The sequence below is a fragment of the Parasteatoda tepidariorum genome, chromosome 4, assembly GCF_043381705.1.
Source record: "Parasteatoda tepidariorum isolate YZ-2023 chromosome 4, CAS_Ptep_4.0, whole genome shotgun sequence".
NCBI lineage: Eukaryota > Metazoa > Arthropoda > Arachnida > Araneae > Theridiidae > Parasteatoda > Parasteatoda tepidariorum.
Genome location: NC_092207.1, coordinates 80754116 through 80769061, shown reverse-complemented (window position 1 = coordinate 80769061; position 14946 = coordinate 80754116). Strand labels below are relative to the sequence as shown.

Genomic DNA, 14946 nt, shown 5'->3' with positions numbered 1-14946 from the left:
ATGTCTTTTTGCAACAAGATGGTGCACCACCTCATTGGGGTATCATCGTTCGTAGTTCCTTGAATGCACATTTTCCAGGAAGATGGATTGGGCGAGGAGGTCCAATTCCTTGGCCACCCAGATCACCTGATATAACGCCGCTGGACTTTTTTCTTTGGGGATTTATAAAGGACAATGTTTAAAGGAGGATTGTGTCGAACATTGATGACCTAAAAGCCAGAATTACAACCGCAATAGCCTCTGTGGATGCCTACATGCTTGTCGCTACCTGGCGTGAAATTGACTATCGACTTGATATTCTCCGGTGCGACGAAGGGGGCACATGTGAAAGTTCATTGACAAGGGCCATGAAAATTTTTGAGTCTATCTAACCATTTATGTTATTAATTTTAATCTATCTTTATTATTTTATGAGTTATTAAACATCAAAATGGGTCCGGGACTTTATAAACACCCTGTATATACATCTAAATCTAATATACTATCTTAAATAAAATTTTCTTACATATTAATTATTTTGTGTTGTGAAAATTTTTTTAGGTCTCCTCCTTTATTTGCAATCGGAAAAGAAAAATACCTTCCCGCTTCTTATGAGACAAACAGGAGCACGGATTGTAATTCACGACCCTAGAAGTTTGCCATTCACAAGATCCAGTGGTTTCGATATACGACATGGAGCAATAAGCTCAATGAGTGTGAAACTAACACATGTTAAAAGACTTAGTCACCCTTGGGGTAAATGTGCAAAAGATGGAGACAATACTACTTCCAACTACTTGATTGTACCTTATAACCAAATTGTAAGAAATCTTTTGCTATTTTTTTAAAAAATATTTTGTTATTACAATTGAAACAAGATAATTCATTTTCTTTTGACTTAAAAAAATCGCATAAAATGATTCAAGTGTTTATCAATACTTGGAGCTTAATATGAAAGCTTATTTTAGCTTATGCTTACATTTAGAAAACATATGGCTGGTCGTTCTTTGGAGGTTACTGTTAATTATAGGTGGTTGAAAATATTCTGGTGGACGTGTAATCCACGAATAACCAATCTATAGTGAGTAAGCTAACTTAATAAAGGATTAAAAAACTAAATGGATGAAACATTAGGAGTTAACAAAACTGCTATGTATTTATTAAGGATTAAGAACAGAAAAAAATGAAGATTAAATTAAAAAAGATTACTAGACAGGCATTGCCTTGCAGCTGCTAGTAATGCACGTGACATGAGGTCACAAATTTTTGACTAAAATTAATTGCAATTGTTATTTACACGTATATTGTTGTCAGATACATAAAATTGAGTACAAAAGTTCAAAACAATTTTTTCTGTTGTTGTTGTTATTGCTTATCCTCTTCCGGCCTGACGAAGACCAGATCCATGAACCCGTTGACCTGAAGAAAATCAAAGACCAAAAGAGCAGTAGAGTAAATGTCCTCCCAGAGAAGACCACGACAGTCCAGGATGTGATCGGCGGAAGCCCGGTGTAGATGGCATTTAGGGCAAGGGAGGCAGGTTTTAGTTCCTTCGGAAAATAGAAGACCTTTTAGATGGCCGGTAGTTAGGCGGGAGATGGTGGTGCAGACTCTCCTTTAAAAGCGAAGAGTCAAAGAAACTCCAGGCTTATTTCCCTTGAACCAATGGTGGGCGGAGGGAATCAGCCAGTCTCTGAGAAGCTGGGATTTCATTAGGGTGTAAAGTTCAAGATAGGTAAGATCAGAAGAGATAGGGTACGGTTGGCTGCAACCCTCTTTAGCTAGGCTGTTCGCTAAGTCATTACCATAGAGACCGACGTGAGAAGGAATCTATTGCAGGTGAATATTATGTTGAAGGGACAAGAGTTTTAGTTTGTTTAGGATGGAAATACAGGTTTTGTCGCCAATTTGGATCCAGTAGTTGAGATAAAAAATTTTCTAGAGCCAACAACTGATGGAGGAGTTGGCAAGCTGGCAATGCCATCCACCTCAGCATATATATAATTTTCTAACACTTATTAATTGCCTTAGATTTTGATTTTCCCACAGACTAGACTATTATTTTAATTGGATAGACTAAACATTGGATTAGAAAGTGTGGTTTTTACTATTATCTCTACTATGTTACAGTCAATAAAGTCTTTTTTTAATAGTTAAGATGCTTTTCAGTTTATTTATTTCTTCTTTTATTAATGTTGCAGGCATGTGAGCGTACCTGTTTGAATAATTTCGTATTCAAACGATGCAAATGTTATCATCGATACTTTCTTTCTGCAACAGTCGAACCTGTGGGTACTAAGTTATGCAGATCACGCCAAGGTAAGAAAAAAAAATTCTTGACTCTTTTTAAGACTTGGAATAAAACTATTAGATTTCGAGAGTCTGATTTTTGAACCTTTGCAGAGTTACGGAGCAAAACAATCGATGAGATAGTTGTTTTTTTCGCTATCAAACAGGTTTTAGATTTTCATAAAACAATTTTTCTCAACTGTGTTCTCGTTAAATTTTGACACAGTTTCTGATTTCCAACGCTTAAATATTAGTTTGCGAACCCGAATGAGTGTACTTTTTTAACTTACTGTTAAAAAGAATTCGTAAAATGCATATTAATGGCGGTCTTTACAGAACATCCTGTATACGAAAATTGAAAAATCAAATTTTAGATTTTCACCCTTTCATCACTATTTTTTAAAAATATTCATAGCTTTTAAGCGCTTATCTAATTATTTCGAATTATCACAGGTTTCTACATATTACACTCATTTAAAATCCCGAGAAAATTTAGGCCTAACAGAAATTGTCAGTTTGATTTGTTTATTATCGATTTTATTCAACAAAGAAAATATTTGGAAAAAAAAGTTAAGGTTTTGATTCAGAGTTTTCCCGTTGGATTGACTAGATTTGATGCGCATTTTGCCATGTTTTGCGTTGTCGAAAGGGAATTACGTTGAAAAATAGTTATAACAATGACAGGCACGTACTAAAGAGAAAGAGATACAGATAATTGTTCAGACAGCGAATTCGTATATAGTGTAAGTGGTTCTTGGTAACTAGCTTTACAGAATACGTGGTTCGAACCTTGGGTCCAACCAAATTAAAAGTCGGCTTATAGAGATTAATTCAAGTTGAAGATACGATGCTCCAAAAAGAATTTAAAAAGGATCTTAAGTGTGCCTACACTGTGCCAAAATTACGTAAACCGCTGTTGATTCTATACAAGCTTGAAGACGAAACTAACAGATGACACAACAGGTTGAAGGATTAAAAAACCGAAATGAAACGATTTAAAGCACAGAAATCGAGGCTTAACTTTTAAAGCATTACATGAAAAGAATACACTGAAGTCCTAAGAGGCTTTAAGAGCTGTTGAATCGGATATATTGCGAACAATTGCTTCTATCACGATGGTCAGCCTGGTTATCAAAAAATCATTGCATTAGTTGTCAACGAACGTTTAAGCACATAGCTTAAACAGAACCATTGCATTCCCATTTAAGCCAACACTGTCCCTGGGTCAAGCAGATGCAATTCCAAATCAAGTGAACCATGATTGCCCTTTGATCTTCCGTCCTAGTACTAATTGTCTTCCTTTTGAGATGTAATTACTTTTCAATATTACATATAAAAAAAGGATTTAATCTGTGAAATAATTTTTCAACATTCTGTATAAATCTGTTTTTAAGAAAGTCTGTTGGACTCGAATAATTTTCAGACGGCCTTCCGGTCGCCAGACAAGTTGGTGATTCAGGGAAATCTCTTTCATTGAAGCTTTCAGCTCAATAACAGGCCTCATCTGTCCATCAGCTTAACTATGGGAACTCAAGGCCTTGTGATGGGAGTCCGTAATTGCTTGGTCTCTTGTGATGTAATTGTTTGGTGGCCTTTGTCACGGCGATGAGTGTTCAGCTGTCTGTGGATAGGCCGAATGTTGAGTTTTTGCAATTTTCCTTTCTTAATGTGGCTGAAAAAATATCCAATTTAACTAAAATGTTCAATTTTGTGTCAAATTACCGTTTCGTATACACTCTTGCACAAGTTAAAAAATAATAATAGAGGAGAAAAATATTTTTCTTTCTTTTTAGAAAATTTCAATAAAATAAGGTAGTATTCATTAAAATTTAAAAAATTCTGTAAAATGTAGTAAAATTTTGTTACCATATTAATTTATATAAAATATCATTTCATGATTAATGATGTAATAATTGAATTAGAATTACTTTCTTTTACAGATAAATGTTTTGCAGATGTTATGAGAGAAATAAATTCAAATGAAGTACAATGTAACTGCCCACCAGCATGCCGGTAAATTTCAAATGTTTAAAGTAATCTAAGAACAATTTTTTTAAAATCAGTTCTCTTACTAATTCTTAAAGAAGAAAAACTTCATAAAATCTAAAAATTTTTTATAATATTATTAGCCGGCATTTTTTTTTTCAAAACGATTCAATTTCTTAAAAAAAAAAAATGCCGAATTTCAATCAATAGTAGATATTACTCTATTTTTCAAAATACTCGTTCAGAATATTACGTTCCTATGCAAATATATATTGTAATAAAATTAATAACTCCAAAATTATCTACATATCTGCATAGAAATAATCCCGTGTTTAATACATTCTTTAGAAACATACGTAATCTTCTGTAATCACATCACAACCTTTAATCAATATCTATCTATATATATATTAGAATTCCAGTCACGAGCATATATGGCAACGTTATTTTTAAAAAGTAACGAGTAAAAGTACAAGTATTTTTAAAAAAAGTAACGAGTAAAAAGTAAAAAGTTCTTATTTTAAAAAGTAACGAGTAAAAAGTACAAGTAAAAGTACAAGTACTNCACAACCTTTAATCAATATCTATATATATATATATTAGAATTCCAGTCACGAGTAAAGTTAAGCAAAATGCACATATTTTAAATATCAAGTTTCAGTTAAGTGAAAAAAATAAAAATAAAAGTTTATCAAATACAAAGAATTATTATGGGTGGGCTTAAAAATATCAAAATCAGTTCGATTACTGGAAGCAATCAAAAGAAGCTCAAAAATTATTATTAGAAACACAACTTTTATTAGAATTCTATAAATATATTTTGCAGTTGATCGCAAAAACTCTTGAACAATAGAACAATATCAAAATTAAGTAATTAAAATTCCAAAGAAATTATCTTTCAATCAATAAATTATTAGTTCTCGTTAAAATTTCTGGGAAGTTATGGTTTGATCATCAAATCTTTTGCTGCTTTTCATGTTGTGGGTTTCGATTTCTAATAACAAATGCCTTATAGTTCACGCACAGACACTTTGCTCTCGAACACGGCCCACTTGCATTTGAGGAAATTGTCTGCTCTCTTGCCTAATCTGAACTCCTGTATAGTTTGGCATCGATGACATAATAATCTAGGGTTAGTTAATGAAAACGATGTAAAGGTAGTGAACCAATAGCTCAACGTGGTGGGGGAGTTTCTGAGACTATCTTGCATTCAAACTGGTGTTTGGGTGACGAATGCTTTGTACCTGCTGTTGCACTAAGCATTCCGTACCGGTCATAGCAATAATGGTTGACACTTTACATGAAGTCAGCAGGGAATGTATACACTGCTATCAGCAGCAACTGATTGATGCGTTTGATCAAATCCTCACTTGCTTAATCTGGACTCCCGTATACTTCGGCACGTTAAGGGAATAACTAGGATGGCCTAATTGAAAACGATGCAAATAGATAGTGAACCGTTAACTCAACATGGTGGGGAGTCTCTCAGACTATCTTGCATTGAAACTGGTGTTTGGGTACCGAATACTAGTTCTGGTACTAAGCATTCGGTACGGGTCATAGCAATAATGGCTGGCACTTTAGCAGCACTGCATGAAGTCAGGAGAGATTGTCTTTTGCTACCAGCAGTAACTGACCTGGAAAATTTCTGTTGAGTATCACTGGTTAAAAAATTAATACATAAAATTATTTAGTTTTTTGAATTCTGAAAAGTAATTGCGAAAAAAAATCCGTTTTGATAAAAACTTTTAAAACTTTTGACCAATGAGTTTTCTTTTGAAATTCGTTTGAAAATAGCGAAAGAAAAACTCAAAATATGAACTGACTTCTCTACGTTGTTTTTCAGTTTTTCTTTAACTATTTAATAAAGTTTCTTTAAAGGGTTTAAGAAATTGCATCTTAACGACATTGTTCTTTTCAATATAGTGAAAAAGCATACAAAGTGCGGATTTCTGCTTGTAATCTTAATAAAGAATTTTTTCGAGTACTAAAGAAAGCGAGGTCTCTAAAAATCGTGAATGGAACTCCGTCAGTTGTAAATCCAAATTTTAGGTAAGAACACAATTTCTATAACTGTAGTAAAAATCAGTAAATTAATTATTATATATAATCCGAAAAAGAGATTGGAACCGAAATTATCTCTTATGCTTTATTATTAAATATATCAATGCTTAAGTTGAATTTGATCTTCGAATGAACTACATGAATGTTCACTCGATAAAGGACAAACTTAGTTACGTTTCAAAATTTATTAAGATGAATGAAGTCATCGTTTTGAGTTTACGAAAACAAAGCGTTCATTAAGACACAACATATGTGAATGAGAAAACATTTCTAAGCGGAATGAAGACGTGTCGTAAAAGTGATATCTTTAAGTGGACCGTGGCCGTCGCCCTATCATCTATCAAAATTTTTCTGGTTTTATTTTTCAGATTTAATTTATAAGTCAAAACTCTTGATGGTCTCATCAAAAAATTTTGATGGTTTATGTTGATTTCAGTGCGATTCATGATGGTCAGACATCATTTGATGGTCACCATCATCCAGTATTTTTCATTACGTGTTTATGGGTTTTGATGCCAACAAACTTCCATTATTACATGATGGAAAATGCTATTTTAATGCTATGATGATTAGCCATCAAGAGAAGTTTGGTTCTCATGGACCAACAATCCATGATGGTTTCAACCATGGATTTTCATGATGGTTTAATTGAAATTCTTGTTGGTTCTCAGGAATATACAATCCGAACAATTTGGGTTTTTTTTAAGTTGGACCATCATAAATCAGTCTGAATTTCTCCATTGGGATGATGGTTGTTCATGATGGTTCCAACATTTGATTTCTAAGATACTATGATGGAAATTCATGAGGGTTCAATATTAACAAACCATCAAAACAAGTTGCTATTCTTATGTTGGACCATGATAAATCATTCCGAATTCCTACATTGAGGTGATGGTTACTTATGTTAGTTACTATCAGAAAATATAATGGTTCATGATGGAATTACTGATAGTTACCATCAAGATTATGCTAGTCCATCAATGGAAAACCATCAAAAGTTTTGACTTGGGTTTTATTTTACCAAGCACAAGGATTCGTTTCGATTGGAGATGAATGAAACAGTCCTTGAGACTCCAAAAATTTATCAGCAGAATCTTTCATAAAATACAGCTATTTCTAGCACCCAACTGCAGCACAAATAACAGTATAGTACACAAAACACAGGCTTCACAATCTCAGACGGATCTATGAACTCACTAGAAACTCGCAGATCAGAACATTATTGCAGTCACAAGCAGACTAGTATTCTCTAGTCTAATCTCTAAACAGACTAATACTCTCTCTGATATACTGATATAAAATAAGTGTTACGATGTTCCTAGCCCGTAGGGCTATCTACACCTTCATCTTAGATAGTGCGGAGATTAAGGGAGGAGAGGGGGTCAGAGTGATTACGCAAGCGTATAGGTATAAAATAAAATAATGATTTAGCAATACTTTGTGCAAGATTGCACAGTCTAAAATGGTTAAGATACAGAAAAAAGCAATTACAAAACACTACTGGAGAAATATATACAGCGTAAGGCAGTCGTGCGAGATGAGCGCAAAGGCCCTTTTTAGGGCCATTACACTATCTTCGGAATAATGGAGTAATTATCTCAACATGAATAATAAGTGAATACGAGTACTGGGTTAAAATATATAAAGTGATAATAACAAACATTGAAGAAAAGAGAATATTTACAGCGGATATCGAGTGTGCGAGGTATGGTGAAAGGCCTTTTTAAGGGCCTGTCGGTAATACTCGGCTAAGTCGAACATACTAGTAGCATGCAACGGAAATGCATGAGATAACGAAAGCGTAGTCTGGGTTATAGAAATAATGGTGAGTAATAAATGCAAGCTAAAAGATATATACACATATGTACAAAAGGGGGTCGGGCGGAAGCGATCGAGCGGAGTGAGTTAATGCCCTATTTAGGGCCTGAGAGCGTCGCGTCTATCGAAGGATGCTGAGGAGCGGTCGCATCTCTAGAATACCTGCATCTTTCCCTCGCCTCCCCCCCGAAGGGCTTCATTGGTGCAGATTGATGCAGTTCATTTTGAGAGCGCTCGCATTAGAAATATTAATTANATTTTATGAACAGTTCTAGTTTAACATCTTATTTTCGTTTAACTTATAATTGTTCATATTCGTTTAAATTCCTTAGTGCCATTCATTTATTCCAGTGCGTTCATTCATAGGTTAGATTACTTAAATTGTTTCCAATCTGTCTATTTAAATTTCTTTCTGAATATTTTATTTTATTTTAGAATCGATATGCTGGGAATTGAAGTCTTTTACAATTCACTGAGCATTACGAACAGAACAGAAACATCTATATATAGCGTAAGTTTTTAAATTAAAAAAAATAATAGTTTAACGTGAATCGAAGATTAAGTTATTTAAACGAAGAATAAATCAACAAATTTAAATTTAGCAGGAGGAAACATCTTCTCCATCAGAGTTAGTTGATTTATTTTATTTTATAACCGGCATTGAACAGCCCACCCAATTTTAAGTTTTTGTTGAATTCCATAGCCTTGTAATTTTGAACCCAATTCAGAATACAAGGGAACTCTTGGATCAAATAGGGGAAATTTGCCTTCGTGGAGTACCTTTTGCTGAAACTAGTCCACGTATTCATAACATGGAGAGGAAAACCACGAAAGCCATCCATGGTTAGCCTGATGGAAAGGGAACTTTAATCCATGATCAGTCTGCCACTGAGGATATTTCAAATCGGTACTGTTGTCGGTGCGAGCCGGGTGCGGAATTCGTATCGACCAGCCATCGCTGGGATTCGAACCCGGCTAATCTCACTGGAAAGGAAGTGCTCTATCCAGTGAACCACCACGGCTCTAGAGTTAGTTATTGCATAATTTTTGTTTGCTATTATACTTTATGGTATGAATCATACATTCATAAAGTGGACTATTTCTTACACTTTTCCCATTTAGTGTTGAAGATTTCTAGAGGTATTTCATCCAAGTAAAATTTTTTGCCATGTTTTTTGCCATGCGATATTTTATCTAAGCAATAATTTGCGCAATTATTATTTTATTTTGGAAACCAAATGGTGCGTTATTCATTCGACATCAAATTAAATTTTCATTAAGGACGAAGTAGTCTTATAACTTTCTCTCATAGTATATATAATCAATGTCCAAATTATTAGCCGCACTATAAGAGTCCATGTAAAATCTTAATTATCAAGTGATACTATGCAGCTTTATTGTTTCTACGTGACTGAAACCGGTTTGCACTTGCTTGCGTATATCAATTGGTTCAATTTGATGATATAGAATATAAATTTGACGATTGGATTAATTAGACAATATATTATATAAATATAGAAAATTTATTATATCAGGTATTACATTAGTTTATCGTAATAATTAGACAAAATTATTAGACGCACTGTAAATTTTTAATAATTATACATTTTGCTCGAGTTTGTAAGCAATACTTTTATATTTAAACATACATGTAATATATTTTTATTGAGGTGAATTTTTATATACATCCTATTTGTATTTATTTTTAATATATTCCTTTACAATGTTAACCAATTGATATACAAACATAAGCAAATGCAAACAGGTTTCAGCTCCGTAAAAACAATAAAGCTGTTATAGTATCAGCTGATTATTAAGATTTCACATAGAATCTTATAGTACGTCTAATAATTTGGCCAATGACTGTATAATTAAAAATAATGTATGGTATGATATTATACTCTATGTATGACTCATACGTTTCTAAAATGGACTCATTGGGTGCTGAAGATTACTGAGGATATTTCAACCAAATAAAATTTTGTTTCGGTGATATTTTATTTAAGCGATATTTTGTGTAATTATTATTTGATTTTTGAGACCGTATGAAAAGTAAGTCATTCAATATCAAATTAAATTTTCATTAAGTCTGCAGTTTTACGACTTTCTCTCATATAATATGTAATTAAAAAATTTTTTTTTTTGACCTGTTCTTTCTATTTGTTTCGGTCTGAAAGTTTCTGTTATTTGTATATTTATATATTTTTAAAAAGTGAAGCCAAAAGAGTATACACAGTAGGGTTCAAAAGTTAATACTTACGCGAGAGAAAAAGAACGATTTCAAAAGTGTGAGCAAAAGTAATGACGTCAAGTTCTACTTCGAGTCCGCTTAAATAAATAAAAAAAAAAGAGAAAGAAAATTAAAAATCAATCGTAGCACAAGTGTTTTATTGATTTATCTTGCAAAAGCATGACAGTTCTCCCCGATTTAATGTATTAATAATATAAATATTTATATTTGGATGTATCACCCTTGGCCAAGGTATCACCATAGCACATTGCTTTTTTAAACATTAAACCCCTGGTAAGAACAAATGATCTTCACTAGGTATAAACAAATGGTAAAAATGGTACTAAATGGAAAAAAATTCCAGTAAAAGACTTTAAATTACCAAAAATTATTAAAATACCATGAATCAGAGTAGAAACTATTTTTAAGCCTAAAAATGCGGATGTCTTGTTTGGGAAAAATACTTAATGAAAATAAATAACGCATATTTAATGTTGGGCCAAAGTAACATTCAAAGGATCAAAGTAAATTGATGATATAGGTGTTTTACATACATAAAAAAAAAACTTTGTATCCGGCAATTTATGGTTTATTTTGTTTGAGCAAAGGAAGAATAAAATAATGCAGAATTGTTTTATTCTGAGATGGCACTTAAAGGCGGATCAAAATGCATTCAAAGCTTCGAGACAAATAAAATAATTTTCATGATATTATTCTATTTATGCTTACTACCTTCCTCTATAAGGATTGATCAGTGAGTCGCGGTGGCTCAGGCAATAGAGTGCTTGCCACCCAATGAGGCAGCCCAGCAATGGCTGGTTGATACAAATTCCTTAAAGTATCCTCGGGACGGATCCTAGGTGGCGGATCATAGGTTAGAATCCCCTTCCCTTCGAACTTTCAATGTTTTCCTCTCTATGAAGCGCAAATGAAGGTCAGTTTTGTCAGAAGTCCTGCATAGTTCGTCCCACTGCTTGAATCAGGAGTTCCCCTGTGTTTTGGGAAGGATTCGAAATTATAAGGTCTTGTAGTTAAACATTAATAGTCGAAAACTCAGCATCGGGTCGGTAGTTTAACAATAGTTATAAAATAAAATAAAATGATTGGTCAATACTTGAAAAAGTTTTCATTCACTTTTACTTGAATATTTTTTAACAAAGGTTTCAAAATCTTATAAAAATAATAAATATTATGCAATGCAATGTTTATAAAACTGTTTTCATTTTAGTGGGAGTTTTTAATTGCTAATATTGGTGGCAACATGGGTCTTTTCCTTGGTTTATCTTTAGTAACATTTGTGGAAATTGCTGAATTCCTCTTTGATTTTCTTCTGGCGAACATCAGAAAAATATATAAGAGCAGACGGGTGAAGACTATGACTTCATGACTACTTGATGAGTATGTCTTAAAAGACGATACCACGTCGAAATTCCTCTAAGAATGCTACTTATTTCGAGGAAAGTGTTATAATAAGAATGTTATTTTCCTCTTAATAATTTTTAATAATTCGTGTATTTTTATCACTTAATTACAACGTTGTTTATTAATAAAGTATTTTTTGTCTCTACTTTTATTAATATAATACTTCTTATATTTTATTTTATTTAAATTGCGACATTCTTACGTCATACCATTTGTGATCATTAAAGAATTGCATTTTCTAAAATAAACTGCAAAACTAATAAAAACATAAGCATTTTAAGTATAAACTTTTATAAGCAAAATTAAAATAGTACGCTGTTAGAAATATTAGAATGTGTTGAACTAATTTAAGGTTCATTTGAACATTTTGAACAATTGAACATTTTTACTAGATAATCTCAATTTGCATGAAAACATGGTTAAATTAACCACCTTATTAATATTGCAGCAATTTTGAGGGATATTATGGTTCAAGGTTTTTATATTAAAGTTCAGTTTTAAACCGATTTTTTTGAGAGTGTAAAAATAGGATTTAAAGTTTATCCAATGCTTGCATCAAGCAATTCATGTAAATTTATTATTTAATTACATTGTTGTTACCATTATCATTTAAATTTCGACATTTTTATGCAATATCATTTGATATGATTGAAGAATTGCATCTTAAGTTGATTCTAAGACGTATTTAAATATGAACATTTTCCGAAATAACATGTATGGTGTTATGCTTATAATAATACTATTTAAACTTTGTATTGATTCACTTAACGTATTTTGATAGAGAATGGGTTTTGAAAAGGCCATATTGATTTCAGTTACAATAACAATGAATATAAAGAAGCTTGTTGACACAATATAAAAAGTCCGATGCAAACATAATTTTATCTATTAAAAGGAAGAAAAAAAGAATTTATCGGAAAATATCACTAAAATTCATGATTGGAAGACAGCATAGAACAGTTTAAATCTTGAAAGTTGCTTTTAAACAAGAATTATTACATGTAATAAGAATAATAAAAAAATGAACTGATTTAGATTTGTAAATTAAAGATTTAAAAAAAAATCATACAGATTATGAATAAAATTTTTTATTGTGTGTTTATTTTCTTAAGTGCATTTTTTTCGGCGTGAATAAGTAAAAACAGCATGTATATACAGCGTGAATATGTAAAAAAGGTATTATTTCTACTTTTGATGCTTTCCAGAAACACATAGTTCTAGTATACTTTAATAAAATACTGTTTAAAGCATTGAAGGAAAATTTTGTATATTTATTATCTTCAGAGTAAATCGAAAACCTAGCATGTTTTGTAAAAAAATATTATGTTTTAATAGAGGACACCAAATCTGCTCACTTCAAACCTCTCCCGATTGCTTCGAATTCATTTTTGATTGATGATAATAAACATATTGTAATATCAAAATTAAAAATTATTCATTTAAATATTGAAATTTTTGTTTTAACTATACATATTTGGCTCTACAGTTTTTGCTTCTAATAAGATAAAACTAGTAACCTTATTATTTTGTTTGGTAACCATGGATAATACATGCACAAACTTAGTTTTAAATTTTTTTATTTTATTTTTAGGATAGTGAAAAAAACTTTGTTTTTCGTCAAATATGTTATTGACCATCAGGGATATAATTATTTCTTAATATGACTTTATTTATATTTATTATTTTGATTGCGTTACCATGTAAACCACAATGTGTAAAATATTTTATTAAACACTTGCCGCCTCCAGTGATCAGCCGAACCACCTTTTTAAATGAGCAAAATTCTACAGTATTTCTATATTTGAAATCAAACAGTACAAAATTAAGTCTGTATAATAATCTCATATTGCTCGAGTAAGAGTGGATTTATTTTTGCCTCCTACATGTTCTAATGAAATCGTGATGAATTTGTCATTAAAGTGTTTAGTACAGCGTATGCTAATATTAAAAAAATATGCTAATTATCTCAATGGAGCCTTTGATGGACAATATATCAAGTTAGAAACTTTTTCAAAATCTAATCGTGCTCTTATTTGCTGTTATTAATTATGCGAGTCAATGGAACTTCATAAGGTTTTTTTCCCCCGAACTTTAACTGTTATAAATTTCTGTAAGTTAAACGCATACACAGATATAAAACAGTAAACAATGCATTTTAAAGCAAAATAAATAAACTTTAAAAAAATAATTTAGTTTAATGGCGCTGTTCAAGAATTAAAAGACAGCTCGAAGTAAAAGACTTTCCAAATAAATGACTATTTACGTTAAGAAACTAAAATCAGTCTTTACAGTTATTTGACACGTTTAATTATTAATTAAAATGGACTTTTGTTTGCCAACCGTTGTATTTATCTTTTTTAAGCCAAGACGAATAGAATAGAATTGGAATAGAATAGAAAAGGATATCTGCGAACGACTTCATTGTAGGTAAATAGTGGCATTTGTGCATTCAGAAGTAAATAAGGTTCGACCCACACATGTGACGTCGCTTACAAGTATGCAATTAAATCTTATTTAAATCACATTCTTAGGCATTGTTTTAATCTCATTGTTAGACTTAACTTCTTCTCGAGTTGCAAGTGCCCAAATAACTGATATACGTTCTAAATGTGTGGTCTCATTATATAATTTATGTACGTCTAGGGCTTCTTTCCGCTTTTGGTACCTAACATTTCATCTTCTACTTATCTTTTATAAGGACCATGTGTTGGCTTTATCAGACCGTCCAGTTAGAATTGTCTGAAGTGACACATTAGCTAGGGTAGACTATATTTGAGGGTGCCCCTTGATTCTCGCCAAGTTGTGATAGCGGTTGATCGCCTAGCTGGGCGATGTTGAAACCCCATCGTGATTCTAATAGGCTTAGATTTCAGCTTTATTTTTAAATGTTCAACAGTATATGTAATTTCAGAGGTCCGTTAGTTCTACGTTGGATACCGGCTGGTAAGGTTACTTTTGCTTATGGTCAATAAGATCGAAGGTATGTGGGCAGTCATAAAAACGGACTATAAAAAAATGTCACCGCCAGTCCGGTACCACGGATGCCATTTTTGATTCGTATTTCGCCGAATTTATGTGGCGATGGAGGTACACAGATTCTATTCATGATAAATTTAGACAGTATCTATCTGCTATTAGAGAATTCTGTGCACCTA

General features: G+C 32.2%; 1 protein-coding gene across 1 annotated transcript in view; it reads left to right on the top strand.

Moving 5' to 3' along the window:
* LOC107457010 (amiloride-sensitive sodium channel subunit beta-like) overlaps positions 1–11936 on the top strand; it is a 23317-nt gene extending 11381 nt beyond the window's left edge. The window contains exons 6-11 of the mRNA XM_043041507.2: positions 541–800; positions 2181–2298; positions 4209–4281; positions 6181–6306; positions 8575–8650; positions 11598–11936. Coding sequence (XP_042897441.2) covers positions 541–800; positions 2181–2298; positions 4209–4281; positions 6181–6306; positions 8575–8650; positions 11598–11756 — 812 coding nt within the window. The 3' untranslated portion in view covers positions 11757–11936. The remainder of the gene's footprint in view (positions 1–540; positions 801–2180; positions 2299–4208; positions 4282–6180; positions 6307–8574; positions 8651–11597) is intronic.
* The last annotated feature ends 3010 nt before the right edge of the window (positions 11937–14946 follow it).